Raw genomic sequence first — 25,843 nt, forward strand, 5'->3', positions numbered from 1 at the left:
ATGGATTGGAGCGATAGCACAGCGGGTAGGGCGTTTGCCTTGCACGTAGCCGACCTGGGTTCGATTCCTTGATCCCTCTCGGAGAGCGGCAAGCTACCAAGAGTATCTCGCCAACACGGCAGAGCCTGGCAAGCTCCCCATGGCATATTCGATATGCCAAAAACAATAACAAGTCTCACAATGGAGACGTGACTGGTGCCCGCTCGAGCAAATCGATGAACAACAGGATGACAGTGCAGTGCTTTATTTATTATGCCCGAGAGCCTAATGTGTGCCCTAACCAGGCTTTGATCTTCTTGCATGGACTCCTCAACGGAAGAAATCAGCCTTGGGAATGGCTGAGACCTGCAGTGAAACTATGCTAAGAAAACAAATGTTTTTCAGACAAATGGTAAAGGACACATGGTTGCAACTGTAAGATTTCCTTGAAAGTTACCCTAGGGACTGGAGAGATAGTACAGCAGGTAGGACATTTGCCTTGCATACAGCTGACCTGAGTTCCATCTCCACCATTTGGTATGGTCCCCCAGCACCTCCAAGAGTCACTTCTGAGTGCAGAGCCAGGAATAATCCCTGTGCATCGCTGGGTGTGACCCAAAGAGTTATCCTAATAAAAAAGAAAACCTGTATTTTATTTCCACATTGTACAACTGCCATTTGCATAATTTTATGAAGTTTTTTAACCGAAACTTCCTTATATAACATCATAATAATTGCTTTCTGCTTTAGAGTGAGCTCACAAAAACCATCCCCTGCCCTCCAGTCCCCTGTGCCCTGGCCTCAGAGCTATGTGCCCTTACTTTGCCCCGTATAATTATAATGGTAATTATTAGTAATAACGTTAACTTGTTATTTCTCCAAAGGTTTGTATTTCCTTTTCCTGGGCTCTAGGCCTTATTACCCCATCTCCCGGTATTCTTTCTGGGTGATAAAGTTTTCCTGGAGACATTATTCACCCCAACACCAGTGTCTCCAAATCCGTCTTTCAGAGAAACCTGTCATTCATCCATATACTAACTCTTTGACTTAGCCAGCGAATATTGTTACCCAGAGAAATTCTGCATAATAAATAGAAGGATCAGAAAAACAATATGGGGATTCCTTCAAAAACTAGAAATTGAGCTTCTGTATGCCGCAGTACCACTTCTGAGAATATATTTTGAGGGTGCAAAAAAGCACAATAGAACAATGGAATACTATGCAGCTGTCAGAAAGGATAAAGTCATGAATTTTGCATATAAGTGGATCAACATGGAAAGTATCATGCTAAGTGAAATGAGTAAGAAAGAAAGAGACAAACATAGAAAAATTGCACTTATCTGCAGAATATAAAACAACAGAATGGGAAACCAACACCCAAGAATATTAGCAATAAGTACCAGGAGATTTGCCTCCATGGCTTGGAAGCCGGCTTCACATGCTGGGGGAAAAGGCAGCTTAGATAGAGAAGAGAACACCAAGTAAAGTGTGGTGGAGAATCTGCTCGGGATTGGAGAGGCGGGTTGAAGGCAGACTATAGATGAACATGATGGCCACCCAATACCTCTATTGCAAACCACAACACCCAAAAGGAGAGAGAGAACAAAAGGGAATGCCCCATCGTAGGAGTGGGGTGGGGTGGGGTAGGGGGGGACAGGATGGGGGCTTAGGAGGGATCCTGGGGCCATCAGTGGAGGAGAATGGGCACTGGTGGAGGGATGGGTACTCGAGTATTGTATGACTATAACACAAGCATGAAGCTCTGTAACTGTACCCTTCTGGTAACTCGTTAATAAAAAAATGATTTTTTTTTTTAAAAAGTAGAAGGGCTGGGTGCGTTTGCCTTGCATGCGGCTGACCCAGGTTCAATTCTTCTGCCCCTCTCGGAGAGCCTGGCAAGCTACCGAGAGTATCTTGCCCGCACGGCAGAGCCTGGCAAGCTACCCGTGACGTATTCGATATGCCAAAAACAGTAACAAGTCTCACAGTGGAGATGTTACTGGTGCCTGCTTGAGCAAATCGATGAACAACGGGATGACAGTGATAGTGACAGTGACAGAAGGCAACCAACCTTAGAGAAAAAGATATTTTTACATATATATACATATATGTATATATGTGTGTATACATATGTGTGTATATATATATATATATACACATAAGGCTCAGCCCTTGACAACATATTAGTAATCTCTTATAGAAGCGATTAATGGCCTCTGGGTGAAATACAATAATCTTCACACACTCTCCTCTAAGGAAAGTTTTTAGGATAATTTTCAGTGGTTTATTCATAACCAACAATACAAAATAAATTATTTTAGTTCTGCTTTGGGGCAGGGGTTGGGGATCGGGATGGAAACATCCAAAATATGGTGGTGGGAAGGTATAATGGTGGTGGGATTGGTGTTCAACTATTAAATGTAATCAAATATTGTTCACTACTTTATAAAAATAACATTAAATTAAAAACTAAAATAGAATTCATATTTTAAAAAAGCACATTAGAAATGACATCTGCACCTTATGTTTATTGCAACACTGTTCAAAATAGCCAGAATCTGGAAACAACCTGAGTGCCCGCCCAAGAACAGACGACTGCTTAAAGTAACTTACTTCTACACAGTGGAATACTATGCAGCTGTAGGAAAGATGAAGTCATGAAATTTGCTTATATGTGGATGGTCATGGAGAGTATCATGCTAAGTGAAATGAGTCAGAAAGCGAGGAACAGACATAGAATGACTGCACTCATTTGTGGAATATAAAATAACATAATGTGAGACTGACATCCAAGGGCAGTAGAAACAAAAAGCAGGAATATTGCTCCATAGCTGGGGGAGAAGCAGCTGGAATAGAGAAGGGATCACTAAGTCAATGATGGTTGGAGGGATAATTTGGGATGGGAGATGTGTGCTGAAAGTATATAAAGGACCAAACGTGATAGCTTCTCAGTATCTATATTGCAAACCATAATGCTCAAAAGTAGAGAGTATGGGGGAAATTGTCTGCAGTAGAGGCAGAGGGAGGGTTGTGATGGGGGGGTGGATACTGGGGACATTGGTGGTGGAAAATGTGCACTGGTGGGGAGGGATGGGTGTTCGATCATGGTATGACTGAACTTCAAATATAAAAGCTTTGTAACTGTTTCTCACGGTGATTCAATAATAAATAAACAAACAAACAAATAAATAAAGGGTCTGGAGAGCAGAAAGACAGTAGAGCATAAGATTCTGGATAAAGGGCAGTGAGAATGGAAAGCCTGGATGGTTCCCGGGCATCTTTGGAAACTTTGGAGTCAAGTTGAAGGTTAAGGAGGTGGTTTCCTGTCACATTCGGATAGGGCTGGGTGCAGAGAGATGCTGAGGGGGGCCTAGGGGGTCCAGGAAGGGAGAGGCAGGGGAGAAGATCACTCGTGAGATGAAGTATAAGAGGTAGGTGTGAGTCAGACCGTGAACAGTTGTGCCTTTCAGAGCTGAGGGCCTCAGAACAAAATGAAGATGGGGTGCGTTTGCTCAGAAGCCTCAATGCGTTAGGACCCAGGCTGGGGTTCGAACTTAGGGCCTGAGGCACACCACGCTTGCTCTTCGACCTTTTGAGCCCTCTCCCCAGCCCGGGATGTGGTTTAAGTCAGACTTGGACTAGCTGACGTTACCAGCCACGCGGAGCCTGACTTGGAGGCAGGTGAAACTGGAGGCTGGTCAGAGAAGGGGAGTCCAGGGAGGGGACACAGCCACTGACTGTGGTAGCCGTGTGGGCAGGAAATGGAATGAGGCATCCGATAAGGCCAGAAAGCATCCCCAGTGCTAGGGGTTGCGTGCTCGGGGCTGCCCTCTGAGACCCTTGACGTAGCACGGGACTTGGCCTTATCAGAGCTATGCCCGGCCGTGCCGGCTGAAGCAGGAGCTGAAGCAGCAGAGAAGAGGGGCCAGTCCATACCTTGCAGCACCAGAGAAGGGGATCTCCTTCCCCAAGTGCTCTCCAGACACATTAGCTAGGACCCCCAAAAGGAAATTGGCCCCTGGTTGACTTCCCTTCATTCTCCGTTTGGAGGGGAACTCTGTTTTTTTTTTTTTTTTCGCTTTTCGGGTCACACCCAGCAATATCAGGGGTTCCTCCTGGCTCTGCACTCAGGAATCACTCCTGCTGGTGCTCAGGGGACCATACGGGATGCTGGGAATCGAACCCGGGGTCGGCCGAGTGCAAGGCAAACGCCCTACCCACTGTGCTATTGCTCCAGCCCCAAAGGAGGGGAACTCTGAGGGGCTGGCTTAAGTGTACTCTTTGTCATCAGTGGGAAAGAGGAAGCTTCCAGAGCACATATTTCAGTGTCATCCCAACTCGTTCTTTCCACTGGGGAGGGAGTGGGCGGACGGTACCAGCTCGAGTTTAAGGGAAGGCTTTGTTCCGTAAGGAAATCAATGGCTTGGAAGAAAGTGCTCCCAGGTTCCCACTTCAGTGGGTCTGTCCTGTTCTGGCAGGGCTGGAGGGGAGAGGTTCAAAGACTACACATCATTCTCCTGTGGTCATTCACGCGGCACCTGTCCTGGGTTAGAGGCACAGCTGTGCGTAGTCTGTGGCGGTGGAGAAGATTGCCAAGCCACAGGCTGAGACCTTCCTCCACCAAGAGGTAGGTGTGCTCGGCGTCTCTGTTGTTTTCAAGGTGCAGAACCCACTTTCCCTGGCCCTCAAAGCCCGCGCCTTGCCTCAGTGCCAAGCTGTGTGGGGAACCTGCTTCTGGTCTTTACCCACTTAAGGTCTGGCGCTCTTGAGCTTCTCCAACCCTGACAGAGCTTGCTTCTTTCTCAGAGGCTATAGGCCTCTTATAAATACCTTCTTTGCTCCTCTTACTGAACCTTTATTTTTTTTTCTTTTTTGGGTCACACCCGGTGATGCTCAGGGGTTACTCCTGGCTCTGCACTCGGGGACCATATGGGATGCTGGCAATCGAACCCGGGTCAGCTGCATGCAAGGCAAACGCCCTACCTGCTGCTGTGCTATCGCTCCAGCCCTCCTCTTAATGAACGTTGCTGCAGTCTCTCTGCCTTCTTCCTACCCCATCTTTTTGATTCTTTTTTTCTTTTTCTTTGCTAACAGTTCCAAGTGAAAGCAAAGATTTTTTTCTTTCTTTCTTTCATTTTTGGCTTTTTGGATCACACCAGCGATGCTCAGGGGTTACACCTGGCTCTGCACTCAGGGATCACTCCTGGTGGTGCTCAGAGGACCATATGTGGTGTTGGGGAATGAACCTGGTTAGACGCGTGCAAGGCAAACACTCTCTCCACTGTACTATCTCTGCAGCCCTGAATTTTTTTTTTTTCTGCTTTGGACGACCCTAGATTACATGGGTACATATGTAAGTCTAGATCTTATTTTTGTTTGTTTTTGTTTGGGGACTACATAGAGCACTGCTCAGGACTTACTCCTGGCTCTGTGCTCAAGGATCACTCCTGGTGGGGCTCAACGTCCATATGGCGTGCTGGGGATCAAACCCGGGTTGGCCGTGTGCAAGGCAAACGCCCTATCCGCTGTATCTTCCCAGCCCGAGTAACTCTAGTTCTTGTTAGATTTCCTCCAATTGATAATACTTTTTTCTCCATTTTTAAAACATTTTGCAGAACCTAAAATTTGTTTCTAGAAAACAGTTGATCGCGGGTTTTTGTGAGCTTTTGTGAGCCTGTAGTGGACACTGAACTCCTTCCTGCATGCTGTGGTATTTCATTCCTCTCCCCAGAGATGACCATTGCCCCTTGTTTCTAGAGAGGGAGTTTTCATTCCCGAGCCAATCATCCTGTCTCAAAGTCCCTTTTTCTTTTTTTCTTTTTTTTTGTATTTTGCGGAAGGAGACACACGGAACGGTGTTCAGAACTTACTCCTAGCTCCACGCTTCCCTTGCTCCCCGAAGGCTCTGGACCATATGTGGTGCCAGGAACAATTAAACCTGGGTCAACTGGGTGTGAGGCAAACACCCTACTCACTGTATTCATCTCCCCGGCCCCTCAAAGTCCTCTTGATCATTTATTTCTTCTAAGAGACCCTCCAAACCCGCAGATGAAATCTTTATTCTGGGTCAGTGCCTGTTTACCAGAATTTCGAAGACGAGTGTGCTTAGGGCTTGCTGGAACATCCTCCAGAATTACTGGAACATACTCCAGTATTAATTTTAGGGGATGAGGGGGAGTGGTTTGGGTTACACATGACTGTGCTCAGGGATCACTCCTAGAAGGGCTCAGGGGAACATAGAGGTGCTAGGGATTGAACCCAGGTCAGCCGAGTGCAAGGTTACGTGCTGTACTATGTCTCCAGCCCCTGGCTTTGTATTTTTAATTGGCACACTTGTATTTATTTCTTTCCAAATTATCTAAACTCCTGCTGGGAAAATGTCCTTGTCTCCTTTATTCATCCTTCAAGATTTGGCCAACCCCAGGGAACCTTCTTTGACCTTTCCAGTTGGCCTCCTCTGAATTTCTATGGTATTTACTCACTTTGTTGCATAATTATATATTGCTTTGTCTGCAGGCAGGGCCACGCCAAGATTCTAAGCACCCTTAGTTAAAAACCTGATCTTACTTTTCTTAAATCCCCACAGCAGTTGGCACTAAATTGCTAATAATGGCCTCCTGAATAGGTTGGGTTCAATTTAATTGATATGACTAGCTGCTAATTGCTTTTATCACTTAGATGAATCTGGCTGCCCAGCTGAGAAATCATTGCATGTGCGCAGGGAGGAGCGAGCGCTGGGCACTACCTTTTCTCATCCCAGCTGAGAGCAAAGCAAATTTCCCCTCAGAAATTTGGTGCGGAAGCCTTGGATTTATATTTTCAACTTCTGGTGTTTTGACTTAGTTGGGATAACCTTTCTAAGTGTGGAAAACACTTCAGGATTTCTTGTTGTTTATGTGTTTGTTTGCTTTTGGGGTCACACCCGGCCGGGGTTACTCCTGGCTCTGCACTCAGGAATTACTCCTGGCGGTGCTCGGGGGGCCGTATGGGATGCTGGGAAAACACCCTACTCAGTGTGCTGTCGCTCCAGCCCCAAAACGCTTCACGTTGAGCACAGGTGGGGAAAATTGAACATTCAGATGATGAGGATGATACTGAGGCCAATTATTCTGACCGAGTCAGATTTTGAAAGGTATTGCTTTTATATACAAAATGGTGAAATGATCTTTGCCTTTGTTTTTGCATCACACCCAGCTGTGCTCAGGACTTCCTCCTGGCTCTGTGCTCAGAGATCATTCCTGGGGGACTGTATGGGATGCTGGGATCAAACCCTGGTCAGCCATGTGCAAAACAAGTCCCCTACCCATGGTACTGGCTCAACTACTACTATTTTATTTAATTGTATTTATTTATTATTTATTTATTTTTGCTTTTTGGGTCACATCCGGTGATGCACAGAGGTTACTCCTGGCTCTGCACTCAGAATCACCCCTGGCGGTGCTCAGGGGACCATATGGGATGCTGGGAATCGAACCCGGGTTGGCTGCATGCAAGGGAAACGCCCTACCCGCTGTACTATGGCTCCAGCCCCATACTACTATTTTAAATGTAGTAGATGAAAATAATAGTGGTTTAGATATTTATTGAATTTCAAAACTTTTCCCTCTCTGTGATGTTCTCTCATGGATGGCTGCCTGCCAGCCCCGAGAATCCCAGAGTAAGAGTCAGGTGATGTGGGGGTCAGCAGAGGAGATTGAGGGTGTCTTTCCTCTCACTGTGTGGACAGACCCATACAAAGACTAGGGTGAGATTTGGAGAGCTAGAGAGGATCACATGGGTGACAGGCCTGGTAAGCAAAGTAAGGTGAGCAAAGTAAGGAATATGATTGTCCCTCTCAATAGTACAGTGGGCAAGGTGTCTGCCTTGCACATGGCCGACCTGGGTTCAATCACCGGCGTTGCATCTGGTCGCTGGTGTACTGCCAGGAGTTATTCCTGAGTGCAGAACCATGAGTAGCACTGTCGTCTCGTGGTTCATCGATTTGCTCAAGCGGGCACCAGTAATGTCTTGATTGTGAGACTTTTTGTTCCTGTTTTGGCATATCCAATATGCCACAGATAGCTTGCCAGGCTCTGCCTTGCGGGCGGGATACTCTTGATAGCTCGCTGGGTTCTCCGAGAGGGACGGAGGAATCAAACCCAGGTTGACCACGTGCAAGGCAAACGCCCCACCCACTGTGCTATCGCTTCAGTCCCATGAAGGACCCCTGAGAAATCGCCGGGTGTAACCCAGAAAGCCAAAAAAAAAAATTAAAGAAAAAGGATTTAAACCAAGTGGCAGTCTGACATGATAGTACAGAAGGTAGAGCCCTTGCCTTGCATGTGGCCAACCTGGGTTCAATCCCCAGCACCCCACATGGCCCACTGAGCTCTGCCAGGAGTGATCCACGGACACAGAGCAGGAGAAAGCCCTGAGCACCACAGTATGTGGCCCCAAAACAAGTACCAAAAATAATGTTTTTTAAATAAAACTTGAGAAGCTTCATTCCCTGCAGGAGCCAAGTCACCACCCACGTGGCCCAGAAACTGATTCCTAGCCTTCTGCCAAGTCACAGAGAACTTGGCCATTGCAGCCCTTAGCCCTGGTTGCATTTCCTACAGTGTCATCTTCACCTCCCTGCTCTCAAGCTCTTCTCTCACCATGTCCTCGGCCAGGCCCGGTCACACCTGCTTGCTGTGGTCACTGGAAGGAACTTGATACATGTTGTCTGTGGCTCAGAAGAGTCAGCTGATACCCCCAAGTCATTCCTCAGCAGGAACAAAAGTGGGGGAAAGAGCAAATATATTCTCAGATTTTGTGGGTCTTAATGCTAAAATGCTAATGTTTCTACATCTCATCCCAGATTTCTATTCTCTTGGTTTGGGTCACAGCTGGTGATGCTCAGGGATTACTTCTGGCAGTGCTTGAGGGACCGTATGGAATGCCGGGAACCTAGAATCAAAACTGAGTCAGTGGCGTGCAAGGCAAGCACCCTGCTCATTGTATTATCTCTTCAGCCCGTTTTCTAGTTCTCTCTCTCTCTCTCTCTCCTCTCTCTCTCTCTCTCTCTCTCTCTCTCTCTCTCTCTTTCTCTCTCTCTCTCTCTCTCTCTCTCTCTCTCTCTCTCTTCTCCCCCCTCCCCCAGCACTACCCCACCCCACCCCTAGCACTGCTCAGAGGGACCGTATGGGATGCTGGGGATGTAACCCAGGTCAGCCATGTGTAACACAAGTACCCTACTCACCTACTGTACTATCTTCCCAGCCCCATCCCTGTACTATTTCTTATCCCAGAAATAATCTTGTGCCTTTGCTATGTGATGATCCCACCATATTTCTTCCTCATGCTGACTGTCTTTTGCAACTGGATGATTTCTGACTAGTCCTTCCTTGTTTCCCGAGTTTTAGCTGGGTCCTGTGGACACTGTTCTTTGTACTCATATAAAAGTTAAATAGCTCAGTCACTGATCATCCAATAGAGAACAATCAACGACCCATTATAAGGTTGTTTCCATGTACAACAGCTCTTCTTGTGTTAGTCAGAAGTGACATTTAGAAATTTTGTGTGTGTTTTGGGTGACACCCGCTGGTGCTCAGGGGTCACTTCTGGTGGGATTCGGGGGGACCTTGTGGGTAGTGGGGATTGAACCTGGGTGGATGTGTACCAGCAAATGCTCTGCCCACTGTAATCTTCGACCCCCAGCAGGTTTGCCATATGGCAGCAGGGTCACTGTCTGTGTGCAGTACGATACAAGGGTATGGGGTTTAGATGGCTGTGTTGTTTACCAAGGTTTTAAGTGTTTCCAGAATATGCCAGATTCAGCACAAAAATGTCAGTCTGCATTTTGCTTCAGCTCAGGAATCCTATTTAGGAAAGCATGTGAAGAATATTGCTCTTAGAGAAGGACGAGGGCTGGATGACGTCACTCATCGGTGGTATAGAGGGAAACAAAACAAGGGAATAGACAGTACTGCATGCTGACAAACACTTGGCCTCGGATCACAGAACAGAAAGAACCAAGCAAGAGTAGAGTGAGCTAGCTGGAGGGATCGCAGTGACAAAAGCAGGGGTGGAAGGTCACGGTCCCGTCAGTGCTTGGTGATCTGCGCTAGGTAACTGTCTCCATCAAAATCATAAATGCTGATTTTTAAGGTTTTCTTTTTTTAATAAAGCATATTGCTACATGACTTATAGATGGACATCCCCAGACTGCTCAGAGAACACGTACCTGCTCCCTCCTGCTGGCCACATGCTGACCAGCTTGACCTAGCAGGCAGGAGGGCCACTGGAGGCCAGCACCTCAGTAAAACATTGCTCCGGTTGATGGGATCCTCAGGCTATTTTTCCAGGCCAAGGGGATAATTCTGACTCCTGAACCGGCCCGTGCTTCCAGAAAGCCATCAGCCCTGGCGTGGGTTCACTGGACATAGGCGCTTATATACGAAATACATTAAGAACTTCTCGGAAAGTGGACTGGAGACCAAATTAAAAACAAGAACAATTGAAAGTTGGCCGAAAGTATTATTGGATGGCCTACATTACTGGAATTAGACTAAAACTTTGACTCTTCCTAAATGCATTGTAAATGTGTAGGGGGAATATTTTTATTTGATTTTTGTTTTCGTTTGGGGGCCATGCCCAGAGGTGGTTGGGGCTCCTCGCTCTGGGCTGAGGGATCACTCAGGGATCAACCTGGGTGCCAGGGAGTCTTGTGTTGAACCCAGGTTAGCCAAGTGCCCTACTCTCTGTGCTATTGCTTCGGCCTAGAAAGGACAGGGGGACATTTTTATTTTTAAGTTTTTGCTTTTTTGGGTCACACCCAGCGATGCACAGGAGTTACTCTTGGCTCTGCATCAGGAATTACTCCTGGTGGTGCTTGGGGGACCATATGAGATGCTAGGGATCAAACCCGGATCAGCTGCGTGCAAGGCAAATGCCCTACTCACTGTACTATAGCTCCAGTCCCAGGGGACATTTTTAAATGATAGAATTTTTTTTTTTAATTTAAAGGTGAGAAGAAATACTGAGGGATTGAAAACTCTATTACCAGAGACAAAAGCATGTAGGGGTGCTTTTGAACCAGCATTTAGTTGAATTAGAATCTGATGACAGTGTCCTACATAAAAGAAAAATACCAAGACAGCCTTCTAATCCTTTGATCTTCTCAGTAAAATAAATCATTGGCAGCATAAGATGCCATCCACCTAGGCATTCATTCTGTTTGTATTCAGTTCCCAGGGTTGATTTATTCTCAATAGGTTCCTGAGAAAAAAAAACTGATCAGTTAAGGTTTTTGCATGAGTTGGACCCCCAAACTACTTCTGCCCCTTTATTTAATATGAGAATTCAGAGAAGTACAAGCTAAACTATCAGCAAGCAGTCCTAGGAGACAGAGCTGTGATTGGAAGCCCCCCCACTTTGCATGTTTCTCTGGAACATCTGAGGCAGCCTGTCAGATGGAGATGGTCTCCGAGGCTGGAGCATGTTGAAGGCCTGGCTTCACTTCTGGCACCATGTGGTCCCCCAAGCACTGCTTCTGTGGCCCATAAAACAAAACCAGATATCAACCTCAGGAACCGAGAAATGTTCGTATAGTGTCCATCAAGCCCAATCTGGGCAGGAGCTATTTCCCCTGGCCACGGTCACTTGGCTCTGTATCTCTGGGCCCCCCTTTCACATCCTAAGGAAGTATCTTTATGGAAAAACATCAGGGTTTTCAAAATCTAATGTTCTAGCCCTGTGAACATCCAGACATGATGAAAATAATTTATCTTGCATAATGAAAATAATTTTATCCAAGGAGGAAAAGACTTTTTTTTAAATTTTGTATTTTGGGTTCTGTGTTTGGTTTGGGGGGGCCGCACGGCTGGCAAGTGCCTTGCCCGCCATATTTACACTCTCGCCCAATATAAACTTTTTCTCTGTTCCCTTTTTAAGAACACTCTATTTCTAAAAGTTTCATTTTGATGTCATTCTTAGCATTCCATGCGGGGAAAAAATAATGTGACAGAGATCCAAGAATGGTTTCCTAAAACGATGCAACATCAAAAATAAAGTGTTACGAAACTGGCATCTTTGGGCTCATAGTTCATTTTTAAGTTGGAAAAATAGTGATTTTAATGGCCATCGGATTTTGAGAAGTACGTGCCTCCTCCCAGCATGCACTCCTCAGGGTGTTAGCGTTGTGTGGTCCACAGAGGAAGAATGAGACCTTTAGTTCTAGCCCTTCCTGAATAGTTGGCAAGTTTAAAGAACTCATCCGGGGCCATTCCCAGATGCCCAGCAAGTCAGAGCACGTGCTTTGCACCCCCATTAAGTAGCTGGAAGGGATCCCGAAGGCCTCACGGCTAATTAATCCTTCCCTCCGTCGCGCTCGCCCCTGAAGGCCACTTTCAGAAGACAGGCCCTAGTTTTTCTTGTGACATGCTGCCCTGTTGCTCTCAATTTGTGACAGTCCCTCCATCTGAGTGCTGCTGTTGCATTAGGAGCGGCCGAGAGAGGAGCGGGTGAGTCTTGGAGAAGAGGCCAGCCCTGCCCAAGGGAGTTGCTAGTTAGAATTCTGACACTGTGTTCAGACCTCTTCCACTCTGGTTTCTTTTGTTGTTGTTGTTGTTGCTGTTTTTGCTTTGGGTCACATCCAGAGATGCTCAGGGGTTACTCCTGGTTCTGCACTCAGGAATCACTCCTGGCAGTGCTCAGGGGACCAGGTGGGATGCCGAGGATTGAATCCAAGTCGGCCACATACAAGGCAAATGCCCTACCCGCTGTACTATCGCTTCCGCCCCCAGTCTGGGTTCTTGGTGTCACTTTCCTGCTCCACTCAGGGCTGTTGGTGTTGCTGCAACGCACTCAGGAGGTCTGGTTGATAATTTCACCTGCCATGAGTGAGGTCCATCAGTCATTAACTCCCGGGATGTGTCTGGTCTGCTCGTATCCTCCCTCCCTCTCTGTTCGAAGTTTGGGTCTTCCTTTCTATTATGGTAGGTGCCGGCTGCCTCTCTAGCATCAGCCACTTTGTGAGCAAGATCTTGAGCCATACAGAACTGGCCATTCCATCCCTGATTTTCCAGCTCCTGTGAATGCACCTCGTTCTGCGTACTTCCTGGCATTCCTGTCGTTATCCAGATCTGGTTTCCTTTCCATCCGACTCCGCATATTTCTCTTGCACACCACCTAGCAGTGCCTAGTTCCATACATTTTCCCTTTGTGTTGGATTCTCTCAGACCACCGTTTCTTTGTCCTGCCTTTCCGCTCTTGGGGTGGCCTTCCCTCTGCTCTACTGGTGGGACTCCTTTCAAATTAAGAGTGGCTGTCTCCAGAACACTTTTTCTGGCCCTTCCAGATCATTTGGGTTCTCCTCTGTCGCATCCCGGTGGATCCTTGACATTTTCTCACAGTTGACTCACTTCCCTTACAGATTCTTGGACAGTTGGGGACTGCGTTTTTCCATTGTTCTTACCCCAGCAGCGTTCCAGGGATAGGATAATTTCCCAGTGTTACTGATTTACGCTGAATTTGATCTGTCTGGATGCTTCTAAAAGCAACCCAAAAATGTTGTTCTTCCACATTCTCATGTAATGATCACCTTGGCCATTAGAGTTGGACATTACTTTTTGCATGCTAAGAAGTATCAAGAATCTCTGCACAAAAAGAACTGCAAACCATCTTTTACACACTGGACAGTACTGCCCCATCGGGGACACTGGACCAAACCAGGGTGCAGTAGTAGCCTTTTGTATAATTGAAAGTGCTTTTTTGTTGTTTTTGTTTGGCGACCACACTCCATGATGCTTAGGTGTTACTCCTGGCTCTGCACTTAGGATTCCTTGTGTGCTGAGGGGAGCAATACCAGGGATTGAACATGCGTCGGCCACAGCAAGATAAATTCCCTAACTGTTCTACTATTGCTCCAGCTTTAATTGGAGGTGCCTTCTCTTTGTTTCATGTAAAGAAGGTAGATTTCCCTGGAGTCCTTGAGTGACTTCTCCCCCACCCCCCATAAAAAATGACTGCATTCTGAACTATAGCCATTGTAGTAGGACTAGGAACATTCCTCCATATATTTCTAGGCCTTTGACTTTGGATGCTCATAGTCCTTATGCAGATGACGTTACGTAATTTAGTGATTGTTGATCTTGAAAAATGCAAGGGAGTAAAGAATGATGTGCTGAGAACAGTTTTGTTTTTAATTTTTTTAAAAAATTGCAAAAGAAAGGATCTGGGGATGTGTCTCTGTGGTGATCTTGAATAATGCAAGGGGGTATGATGTGCTGATAACAATTTTTTTTTTTAATTGCAAAAGAAAGGAGCTGAGAGAATGCGTCCGTGGTAGAGTGACTGCCAGCAGAGAGCCCTGGCCAAGGCAGGGGGAAATGCAAAAGGAAGTCTTTTTAAATTCTCTTAAAAGGAAGAATATTGTAAATACCATTCACTCATTAATTGATACATGGAAATGGAATTTGCAAAAATATGGCCGTAATGAAAATGAACTCAATTGACTACCAATTATGGAAAGTTAAGTGTTCCTGGTGTGTGAATGTCACTTGAATCAGTTTCCTTCCTTTGCTTAATGAGAAACTCTCCAGCCTGTGTCTTAGGAGCAGGCAGATGGCTCAGTGGCAGCGCACCTGTCTTGCCTGGGAGAGCCCTGGAGTTTGGTCTGTGAGGGGAGGTGTCTGAGACGAAGGGTTTTTTTTTTTTTTTGGGGGGGGGGTCACATCCAGTGATGCTCAGGGGTTACTCCTGGCTTTGCACTCAGGAATTACTCCTGGCAGTGCTCGGAGGACCATATGGGATGCCAGGGATCAAACCCTGGTCAACTCAGGTTGGCCTCTTGCAAGGCAAATGCCCTACCTGTTGTACCTGTGGCATCATTGAAACGAATGAAAATGATAGTTACTTCCAGTAGATGTTTTGACAAAAGCTAAATGTGCAGCTCTACAATTTATCCATCATAGTTCATGTGTGGATGCTAAGGAGAAGAAGAGTGTATATTCAGTTTTCTCAGAACCCTCTGAAGCAAGAGCCTTTTTTCCCACCCAACTCCAGAAATTCGTGGTCAGGACTCATGTGTCATTCTAGGTGGAAAAAGGAAGTAATCAAGACTTTACAGAGCATTTTAGTCAATGTTTTTTTAGAAAAAAAATACAATTGTTGGAGGGTGGGAAAGGGATTGAGGCAAAGAAAGGGTGCTGGTTATTTGCTAAATGTTTTCCCTTTAGTTTTATTTATAGAAAATAAAACATTCTAGGGAAGTTTTCCCAAAGGCCATGAGCAAAAACTTGAAGTTTAACAATATGCCCATTGTAACTTTTGCAAATCCCTGGCCTGGACTCCGTAGTCCTTTGTTCTTGCATTTTGAAGGACTGCCGTTTCCTACTGCTAGATGACGGTGCTTACGGCTTAGTCCTTAGCTGTTAAAGGGATCTTTGAATGCTACAGTATGATGAACTGCAGTCCGTGAGGCTGGCCGAAAGCTCTGACCCACTGAACGGAGCACATCTGTGGATTGTCCTGTCAGTGTCCAAAGTGGCAGGAAGCCCAAGGTCTCTGGCAGCTCAGCCAACTCACGGACTGTCGCCACCATAGGGTATGTCACAGGGATGGCCTGGAGGTTTTCGGGAGTTCCTGCCATCCATAGCTCTGTAATCAACAAATGTGTCCTCCACACGAAACAAGGATGCCCATCATCATCTGCCGGAGGGGTGACGGACAGTGGGGTACCAACTGCACGAGCCATGGCTAGAGTGGAAGGGTAGGAAGGGTATGGCGAGGGAGAAAGAAATGGATATTGGGGGGGAGGGCGTGCACAGCCAGCCACGCCAGAGCCACCCTGCCCTGCTACAAGCTCCAGCTTGAGACCACTATGTATTGGCACCCCCTGAGGGACTGAATCAATTTGTGAAAGGAGACTCAGAAGTCAGGTTGTAGGTTCAGAGCTATAGCCCAGTGCGTTTGGTCCGTGGCATCCTATAGGGTCCCCTGAGCCCGCCAGGAGTAATTCCTGAGTGCAGAGCCAGGAGTAACCTGTAAACACAGCCGGATGTGGCCCCCCAAACAAAACAAAACAAAAGGGTTGTGCCCACTGAATCAGCTAGAGAGCAGCTATTCACCCTCAGACAGGGCGCCCAGCAGTGAAAGGCCTCTGGGAGTGGGCTGGCTCTCTGTCGTGTGTTAAACAAAACCAAAACGGGCCGTGCCTTGGAAATGAACATAACTTACGTCAACTCAAATTGGGCAGACTCTGGGTGTTTTCTAGGGCAGTGTGCTGTTTATAACCCACCATATTTCACAGTGATCTAGTGCACTTACAAGTACTTAAGAACGACTGATGAGAGCCTCGGATGTAGATCACTTGTAGAGTTCTTGCCTCACTTGTATGAAGCCCTGGGTTCCCTCAGTGGCAAACACACACACATACACATACACACACACACACACACACACACACACACACACACGCATGCACACACGCAGGGTTGATGTAAATCTAGGGAAATTCTGGGACTTGGGAGGTGACTCAGGGGGGTTGGAGCAATGCTGGAGGCCTGGATCTGATCCTCGCCACCACCCAGACCCCAGTATTGCTGAGAGTCACCCCTGAGCATAGAGACAGGAGTAGTCCCTGAGCACTTACTGGCCAGATGCCCCCTACAGTTGAAGTTTTATAGAATAGCCTTTCTGTAAAAGCACGCAGGATTTAGATGAGAAACAATTTCAGGAAAGGATGCTTTATCTACCTATATCTAGATATTAGTTTGGACTCTTTTTTTCTTTTTGGCTTTTTGGGTCATACCAGGCGATGCTCAGGGCTTCCTCCTGGCTCTGCACTCAGAAATTACTCCTGGTAGTGCTCAGGGAACCGTATGGGATGCTGGGAATCGAACCTGGGTCGGCCGCACTCAAGGCAAACACCCTACCCGCTGTGCTATAGCTCCAGCCCCTTGGACTCTTGTTTATGCAGATGAGCAGTATATGAGCATTATCTATCTCTGTTAGGTTGTCTTTATCACTCTCCCACCTAGCCTCATGGTGTGTTATTCTATTCTAAGTCCTTGGCCCAGCAAATAAGGTGGCAGGATCAGGAGCATGGCCCAGGACTGCTGAAACCCAAGGCCATGCTTTTACAACCTTCTTTGCAGAAGTCAGTTTTACAGCATCCATTTTCAAAGGAAACATCAAGTCTAGCAAGTGAAAAAAGTATCGTGACAGTGCCATGGGGTTCTGTCAGGCCATGGGAGCCTGTTATCTGCCGCCACCACATGAGCGCAGCTGGCTTAGGGGTGCGGGGCCTTCCGGGCTGGGAAGCACGCAAGGCCAGTGGGCAGTGCGGAAGGAGGCACCAAGAAACTTTTCTTTCCCACCTAAAAAGCAGGATCTGAAAGTAATTCATCACCCTCTGCACGGCATTGGTTTGTCTATAGCAGCGCTTCCCCAAGTGGGTGATTCTCCACTCCCCCAAAACACACACACACACACACACACACACACACACACACACACACACACACACACACACACGGGCAGCTGGAATGATGCAGGAGTGTGGCAGCTAGGGTGCAGCTGAGGGACAGTTTAGGTTTGTTTGCTTGAAGAAAGTATTTCCATGGCAGGGTGCTGAGTTTCTTTCCTGGAAAGGGTGGTAAGAACCTCAGGTCTACAGTGGAAATCACTTCCGCCTTTGGAGAGAGATTCATTTACCCAGGGCACCATCATCCATGGAGTACAGCAGGTAGAGCATTTTGCCTTGCATGAGGCTGACCCAGGTTGACCGCTGTGAGAACCCTGAGCTTCATCAGGAGCGAGCCCTGATCGCACAGCCTGGAGTAAGCCCAGAGCACTGCTGGGTGTGCCCCCCCAACTACACCACCAAATACTGTCACTGTCACTGTCACTGTTATCCCATTGCTCATCGATTTGCTCGAGCGGCACCAGTAACATCTCCACTGTGAGACTTGTTGTTACTGTTTTTGGCATATCGAATACGCCACAGGGAGCTTGCCAGGCTCTGCCGTGCGGGTGTGATACTTTCAGTAGCTTGCCGGGCTCTCCTAGAGGGACAGAGAAATCGGCTGCGTGCAAGGTGAGCGTCCTCCCCACTGCACTATTGTGCCACCAAATAAAATAAAGTCTCAGACAATGTACCTCAAAGGTCAGTGGAATAGAATGGTATTGGCGTAGGGATAGACTTAAGAAACGTCGGGGTGACAGAGTCGAGTTTAGAAATAGACTTGAGAGGCAAGGTAATGCATTAGAGAAAACTCCTTTTCTGCAGACAACTGAAACAACTGGTATCCTTGAAGGGTGGGGCAGGTCAGTGAATCTCAGTCCTACTCTTATGCTCTACAGAAAAGTAAATAGAGTAGATCATTGTAAAACCTAAAACTGGGAGGGGCCTCAAGGGAAGTTTTGGTGATATTTTCTCTATCTTGTTCACTGTGGTAGTCGTTACAGTATATAATAAAAATTCATAAATATAAGTTTATGTTTAATTTGTATAAGTGTATAGACATTTGTTTAAAACCTATACATGAAATGTGCACTTATTATTTCTTGTTAAGTATAACCCAGTGAAATGATTTTAAAGAAACCCTATTTATCACTTCCCTGCATAAGTTTTTCTAAGGGACATGAGATAAAATCGAAACTCCTACCTCTGTTTTACAAAGCCTGAGGTGACCTGGCCTGTCTTTTGGGGCTCATCCTGTTTGTTCCCTCCCTGGTTGTATGCTGATTTCAAACCTCCCCCCTCCAGGTCACTTCCTCCATGAAGTCTTCCTTGATTGTATAATTCAGGTCTCTTCCTTATCATGGTATAGTTTTCAAAGCTTCATACATGGTGCCTGTTGGCTTTCCTCTGCAAAACTGCAATTTTTTTTTTCCCATGGCCGCTCAATACCTCTGTTGCAAACCACAACACCCAAAAGGAGAGAACAAAAGATAATGCCCTACCACAGAGGTGGGGTGGAGTAGAGGGGATGGGGTGGGGGGGTGGGAGGGATCCTGGGATCATTGGTGGTGGAGAATGGGCACTGGTGGAGGGATGGGTACTCAAGCATTGTATGACTGAAACACAAGCATGAAAGTTTGTGAGTCTGTAACTGTACCTCACGGTGATTCACTTGTTAAAAAAAAAAAAAAGAAAGAAAAAAGCTGGTGCTTCCCATTTGAATGTCTGATTTTGCTCTTCAACACTATCACAGATAAGATGTGGATGCCCTACTGAGATCCTCTTTTTCTTCCTTCTAGCAGGTTCTTCACCAGGAGCCAACTCTGTGGACCCAGGACACGTGTAACCCATGGTGGTCTCTGGGCCGGGTGCAGTCTGATCGCAGAGCCCGTGGGCCTACCCCCTCTGCTGCCTTACCCAGCCAGCGACGACGATGGGTCGATTGAAGAACCCTCTGCCCGTGTGCTTTCTACCTTCTGTGCCCTTCTTGATCCTAGTATCTGCTCTCAGCCCTGCCGAGGGCATGACCAACAGCACTTTAAATGGCTCTGCACCCATCATCGTTGCCAGAACGGACCACATCATAGTCAAGGAGGGGAACAGTGCCTTGATTAACTGCAGCGTCTATGGCATCCCTGAACCGCAATTCAAGTGGTACAATTCCATTGGCAAGCTGCTGAGAGAAGGAGACGAGGAGGAGGAGGAGGAAGAAGAGGAGGAGGGAGGTAGGCTTTGAAAGTTGTGTCAGATGTCCTAAAATTTCAAACATATACGTGAAACCAGCACCCTTACTGTTAGTTCGTATTCTGCTTAGGGATTGAATTATGAACAGGTCATTGAAAATGACTTCTTCGGGAAGCGTTTGTTTTGTCTCCTCGCAGGCAGGAGAGAGAAAGGTTGGTCCTTCAGGACTCAAAGCAGTAATTGATTCCTTCTCCCCCACTCTTTGACTCAGAAGACAAAGGGCAGGCATTGAAGTCTTTTAAAAGGCCTCTTGGAATTCTGTAATATGATGCATACAAAATGTCATAAGGATGAATGTCAAATGAGTTTTCACTAAATATAAGTTCTGTTTAAGTTCTGTTTTGTTTCAGACAGAAGAAACGTTCGCAGTTGTTTATTCAGTGCAAGTTCAATCCCTGGACTGGGGATTTAAAGACCACACTTCTTAAAAGACCCCCAAGTTCTCAGCCGCTTGCTCTCCTCTTCCCTCTAGGCACCTTGGCTGAAGTTTCCAGACTATATGCTTCAGCTGAGACCAAGACATACACACACACACACACACACACACACACACACACACACACACAACACACACACACCTTGGCTGAAGTTTCTAGACTATATGCTTCAGCTGAGACCAAGACACACACACACACACACACACACACACACACACACCCCTTGGCTGAAGTTTCTAGACTATATGCTTCAGCTGAGACCAAGACACACACACACACACACACACACACACACCCAAGGTCACATGTGATGATGGATTGGGGAGTGCTGGGCTTTTCATGACATTCCACCTTCCCCAGGACACCAGCATCTGTCCTGAAAGACTCCAACCAGAGAAGGAATAGGCTAGGTGCAGAGGTGAGGGGTGTGTTTCTTGCAAGTTTGCAGCCGTGGTCTTAAACCCAAGCCTGATAGTGATGGACAGGAAGGAGTTAATGCACCTTCCTAGGCAGAAGTATTCGGGCACAGCAACTTCCTCCTTCCTCGTCTCCACTACTGTAATGTTCATCTTGTCCTTCCCATTCTACAAGCCCTTCAAGCGATGAACAGCCCTCAGGAGATTTCGGCCCCTAGGAATCCTACATTTTTAATCTCTTTCTCTCCTTTTATCTTAATTGCTTTAAAAAGAATGGAGGCTCCTAATGCCTTATGTCTCCTTAGCTAAGTGAATAGTGTTTTCTTGCATTTTTATACTTTGGTTCTCATTTCTGTTCCTAAGGGTTAAGATGGCCAGGATCCTGAGTTTTTTGTTTAGAAGGGCCTTTTGGAAGGCCAGAGACAGGACAACATGTAGGACACTTGCCTTGCCTGCAGTCAATTTGGGTTCCAACCCCACCACCCCATATGGTCCCTGTAGCACCACCGGGAATAATTCAGGTGTGGCCCCCAAACAAACAAAAGTTGGGGGAACCTTCAGGGAAATGTAGGCCATTTCACTAGTTTTCCATTTGCCATTTCATTAGTTTTCTCAGGGTTCTGCTGTTGTTAACTGGCTGTGACATATCAACCTTCATTAGTGATGGGGGAATATGAGAGACCACCAGCCCACAATTCCTTTGATTCTGATAGCTTCTTCTGGACTCTGAAGTCAGGAGGAAGTGACCTCATACTGGGGGGGGTAGCAACCATGGTAACGTATACACAGTGAGGTCCCAATACTTCATCAGACCGTTCTACAAAGCTGGGCCACTAGGAGGAATATAAAGGTGACCAAACTGAGGGGAATGAGGTTCTCCTATGTCTGTCACATGAATCCTGCGGCAGTGGTTATCACTGGTAGTAAAAGTTGAGGCAGAGGCTTTGAATTCCTGAGTCCTAAAGGGGAAGATGGGGGTAGCTCAGTACATTGGAGCGTGGTACTGAAGCTATAACCCAGTGCCTCCAAGAGCTCACAGGATGGCTGCTTTGAAAAGGTCCTCGTAACATAGTAGGCAGACTCTACCTCACGTGTGACCTAGAAGGAGATTACATCTGGCTCACTTTTGGTTTTTTTTGGGGTGGAGGGGGCTCCGGTGTTCTTATAGCACCCATCTTCAATACCTGCCCAAACCAGCGGTAAACAGGTAAAAAAAAAACCTCTGGCCCTAAGAGTGTGTCAGAACCAGCTCAAGTTCCTCTTAGTAGCCAGCAGCCTTGCCAATAAATCAGGTCTTTTTTCAAAATCTCATAAGATACACTGCAGATTTTTGAAAAGAACTCATCCTAGTACTTCATGTTCCAGCTCAGCTTTTGTAATCGCCCTGTATAATAGGAACTTCAGAACAGAAGTCTTGGAGAAGGAAACAAGAAACTCCTCGTCATAAAATATTAGGATTTTATTGCTAAAATGGCCTATGAGAGTACTCACAGACCTTACCTCCACACTTCCCAAAGGGTAGAATGCCCAGATTGTAACCCCAGCCTTAAATTTCAGTTCTTAGAGGTTTAAATGGAATAGTGTTTCATTTGGAACTCAACAAAGTGGTGATTGAATATAGTATGAAAAATGATGCTGATATCCTGGAACATTACCTAGATGTATAGTTTAACACAGACTAACAAAACTTAAATGCTTAAATGCTTTCCTTTCTTTTTCTTTGATGCCTGGCAGTGCTCAGCAGGGGATACTCTTGGCTCTCCACTCAGGAATTACTCCTGGCAGTGCTCGGGGAGCCAATAGCATGCTGGGGATCAAACCCAGGTCAGCTGTGCGCAGGGCAAACACCCTACCTGCTGTACTACTTCTCCACGCCCAAATTTAAGAGGTTTCTATTAGCGGTTGCTACTATTTACTAAGCCCTGGAATGGCTAACATTTTATTTGTAATCCTTGTGCAGTAAGCTTGATGCCTGGATATTCTTAATCCTTGGGTATACAGGTGAGAAGTGAATGGGAGAAGCTATTTATTACACTACCAGTTTGTGCCAGGCTGGTGTTCATACTTTACTGGTCATCCTTGGCGCCACAAGAGGTGAACAGTGTTGCTCATCTCGTGAGAGGTACTGATTGGGAGCTGACGTCCTGGTGGGAAGAGGCATTTACAACCAGCAACAAGAAAGAGTGTGTGCGGTGAGCAGTGTGTAGGGCGTGGGGACACACACCCACTCGCCTTCAGGAGCACTGAGGGAGTTGCTCTCCGAGCACACTCGACCTCTCTAGTGCTAAACCTGGAAAGGAACAATTTCTTTTTGATGCTGGAAAATGTAAGATGGCTATTCTGGTCCTGCCCTTCTGAGAAGCAGTGGGACATTGTCCTTTCCTTGGCCTAAGAGGTGGCTGGTTTGCTTTGCTTCCCAATTGCAGAGAATTACTATCTCACTTAAAAATCCTGTCATTTCATTTCCACAGGATCCTGGGCATTCCACAAGGCTTGGGCATAATCTATTTTTGCAGTATCCTTTCTCCTCCCTTTCCTGCTCCCTCCCTTTCTTCTTCCTTCTCTCCTTCTCTCCCTCCCTTCCTCCCTCCCTTCCTCCTTCCCTCCCTCCCTTCCTTCCCTCTTTCCTCCCTTCCTCTCTTCCTCCCCCCTCCTTTCTTCCCTCCCTCCCTTCCTCCCTCCCTCCCTCTCTTCCATTTGGAGTGGTTCACCAACCAGATTACAGAAATAACTCATGGCTCAAATAGCATGAGTAACCACAAATGGACAGTAAATGTGCTATTTCCATTTTTCTTCTGGAGGCGAGCAGAAATCTGTCATTTTCAGAAAGTATTAAGGAAAAGTCCTAGTTCTTTCAGGTACTAATTATCTAGTGTATTTTTACCCTGGCTTCTTGTTTTTAGCTTGAAGTGTTTAAATGCACATTAGCAACCTTTATCACACGATAAACAGCAAGCATTTCAAGGGAGTCAGCTGGTGTAGGCTTTTGTAAACACTGGCTTGTTAAGTCTGAAATTCGTCCTGTAAGTTGGGTTTTTTGACTTATTTGAGGTTTGTTTTTTATACCCTTTGTCACCAAAAAACAATTAAGTATTATCACCTAAAATAAACATGCATGGAGTAAGCTGAGCTGATTTGCTCCAAGTTCACAATTGTCACTAGTGCTCCTCTGCCTTTGTGGAGTTTGGAATTATAAATTCTGCGTTTAGTTTCCATTGTGCCAGTGTTTTTCTCTTTCCACTTTTGCAGCCTTTTTAATAGACTGTGAAATGCTTTTTTTTTTCTACTTCTGCAAGGCGCACCTGTATCAGCCATGCTTTCAGACAGTAATGTGGTAACGTTACCTCCCTGCTTAATTTACAGAGGATGGGAGTTACCTTGAAGATGAAGCTATTTATGTATTTATTGCTAATTTATGTAAAGATACTAACCTCCTTCTAGTAATTTGCTTGACATTTTAAAAATCAACTTATGGGCCACAGCGATAGTAAAAGCAGGTAGGCACTTGTCTTGCACACAGCTGACCCATGGTTCAATTCCTGGCATCCTATATGGTCCCTTGAGCACTGTTGGGTGTGGCTCACCAACAGTGTTAAATTAAAAAAAGAACTCATCAATAGACAAAATATGAATACATTATGGAAATTCAGAAGAATCTCATATTTAGCTCTCTTTGAGTAAGTTTTTTTCTTTTCTCTGTGTCTTTTTTTGGGGGTCACTTCAATGCTCAGGGGCTCCCCACACCTGGGGAGAGCAGGGGTTTGGGTACCTCTGGGGACCAAACTCCAGGCCTTGTGTATGCCAGCCATCCCATCCACCTCTTTGTACTATCTTGTGGGACCCTGCACAAGTTTTCCTGCATATCAGGATGCTGGGAAGCGATCCCAGGTTGGCCACGTGCAAGGCAAACGCCCTACCCACTGTGCTATCGGTCCACCCTCTGAGCCTTTGATGTTTTATAGGCTTCGGCCACTGAAGAAACTGTGTATGTTTAAGTTGCAGTGTTTGGGGCATAGGATGAAGTTTGCATTTGCCTAACCCTTTCATTCTCAACTGGCATCTACTCCAGTCTCTCTCCCACCCTCACACCCCCAGAATACTGGCAAAAGCTGGAAACATTTTTAATTGTCTTAATTATGGGGACTTGAGAAAAGAAGAGCAGATTTTGCTCTTGGTATAAGGGGATTCAACAAAACATCTCAGAATGCACAGGAAACCCCTCTTTAGAAGACTTAAATTGGAAAACCCTGATCTAACCCAAAGAGCTCTCTCAGCTAGGAATCACTGTCAAGTAGATCTCAAGTCCAGATGTTCGAACCATCCATGTCTTTTCCTTTAAGTGCTTTAACTTGTAGCACCTTCATTTGTTTTCCATTGAGATGCATCTAAGGGCCAATCTACTCCCTAACCGCCACTAGCCATGAAAAGACCCTTCCAGATCCACTGCTGGTTAAAAATACTTTTTGGGGGTGAGTGGGGAGAGATTGAAGAATGTACTCTGCCACTAAAATAAAATACTAGTGGCGATTCCCCAAATGGATGGTATTTATACTGACTCATTCTTGGGTGCGGCTGTCGTCTCAGAAAAGATGATGGAATTATATGCTTACATGGAATTATATGCTTGGTACTTCGAAAGATATTAAGATTATATGGTCAAATGAGCAAAAGGGCAGATTTTTGCTTTGCTAGGAAATGGAAAAATCGTCAGTTCTTTTTTGCAGGTAATATTTCTGTCTGTCGGGCGCAGAATTGCTGCCTCCAAACAGCACAGCCCTGCCCTCCCCTGCCTCAGACTGCAAGCTGGGCCGAGCCTGCATTATCCAGAAGCCCCTTGGCCCTGCATCTTATGAGAAGTAGCTTGTTAGAACTGCTCTAGCGCTTGCAGAAGAGGCCTCAAGGGAGGATTGGGGGGGGCGGGGGAGCGCACAAGAGCCCTTGCAACTTGCAGTGTTTATGGCCTGACGCTTTGCGGTGGCATTGAGGGGCCCTGAATCAGGTGCAGGTTGGCAGGGCTAAATTTGTTTTCAATTATGTTTTGTTTTGTTTTTAAAAGCATGGCGCCTTTCTCTCCGCTGGTCCGTATTTCATTTCTCGGAAAGTAAGTGCCAGAGACGCAGGCACACACATACATTTTGTTATCTGAAGAGGATCATTAGGGTGACTGTTGTGCTGCATTTATCTTTGCATTAACAGTGATTGCCGCGCTCGGCACCTGAACATTTCTATTCCAGTTGGTTGCACAAAAACAACCTGATAGCCAAGCTGAGGATGTAGCTTAGTGGCAGAGTACATGCTTCAGTTCCCCCCCCCCCCAAAAAAAAAGCTTTTTAAAGGAT

At 46.3% G+C, this 25,843-nt stretch overlaps 1 protein-coding gene across 6 annotated transcripts in view; it reads left to right on the top strand.

The window, feature by feature from the left end:
* The window catches only part of MFAP3L (microfibril associated protein 3 like), a 44,321-nt gene that overhangs the window by 5,862 nt on the left and 12,616 nt on the right, over nt 1–25,843 (top strand). For 3 of the 6 annotated variants that reach the window (XM_055135671.1, XM_055135657.1, XM_055135685.1), the window contains exon 2: nt 19,210–19,632. In XM_055135671.1, the coding sequence (XP_054991646.1) occupies nt 19,341–19,632 (292 nt within the window). In that variant the 5' untranslated portion in view covers nt 19,210–19,340. Of the gene's footprint in view, nt 1–12,443; nt 12,465–19,206; nt 19,633–25,843 lie in introns of those variants that run through there. The other 3 variants (XM_055135663.1, XM_055135648.1, XM_055135679.1) reach the window with 2 other exon arrangements.

This window comes from Sorex araneus, chromosome 1, assembly GCF_027595985.1.
Source record: "Sorex araneus isolate mSorAra2 chromosome 1, mSorAra2.pri, whole genome shotgun sequence".
Classification (NCBI taxonomy): domain Eukaryota; kingdom Metazoa; phylum Chordata; class Mammalia; order Eulipotyphla; family Soricidae; genus Sorex; species Sorex araneus.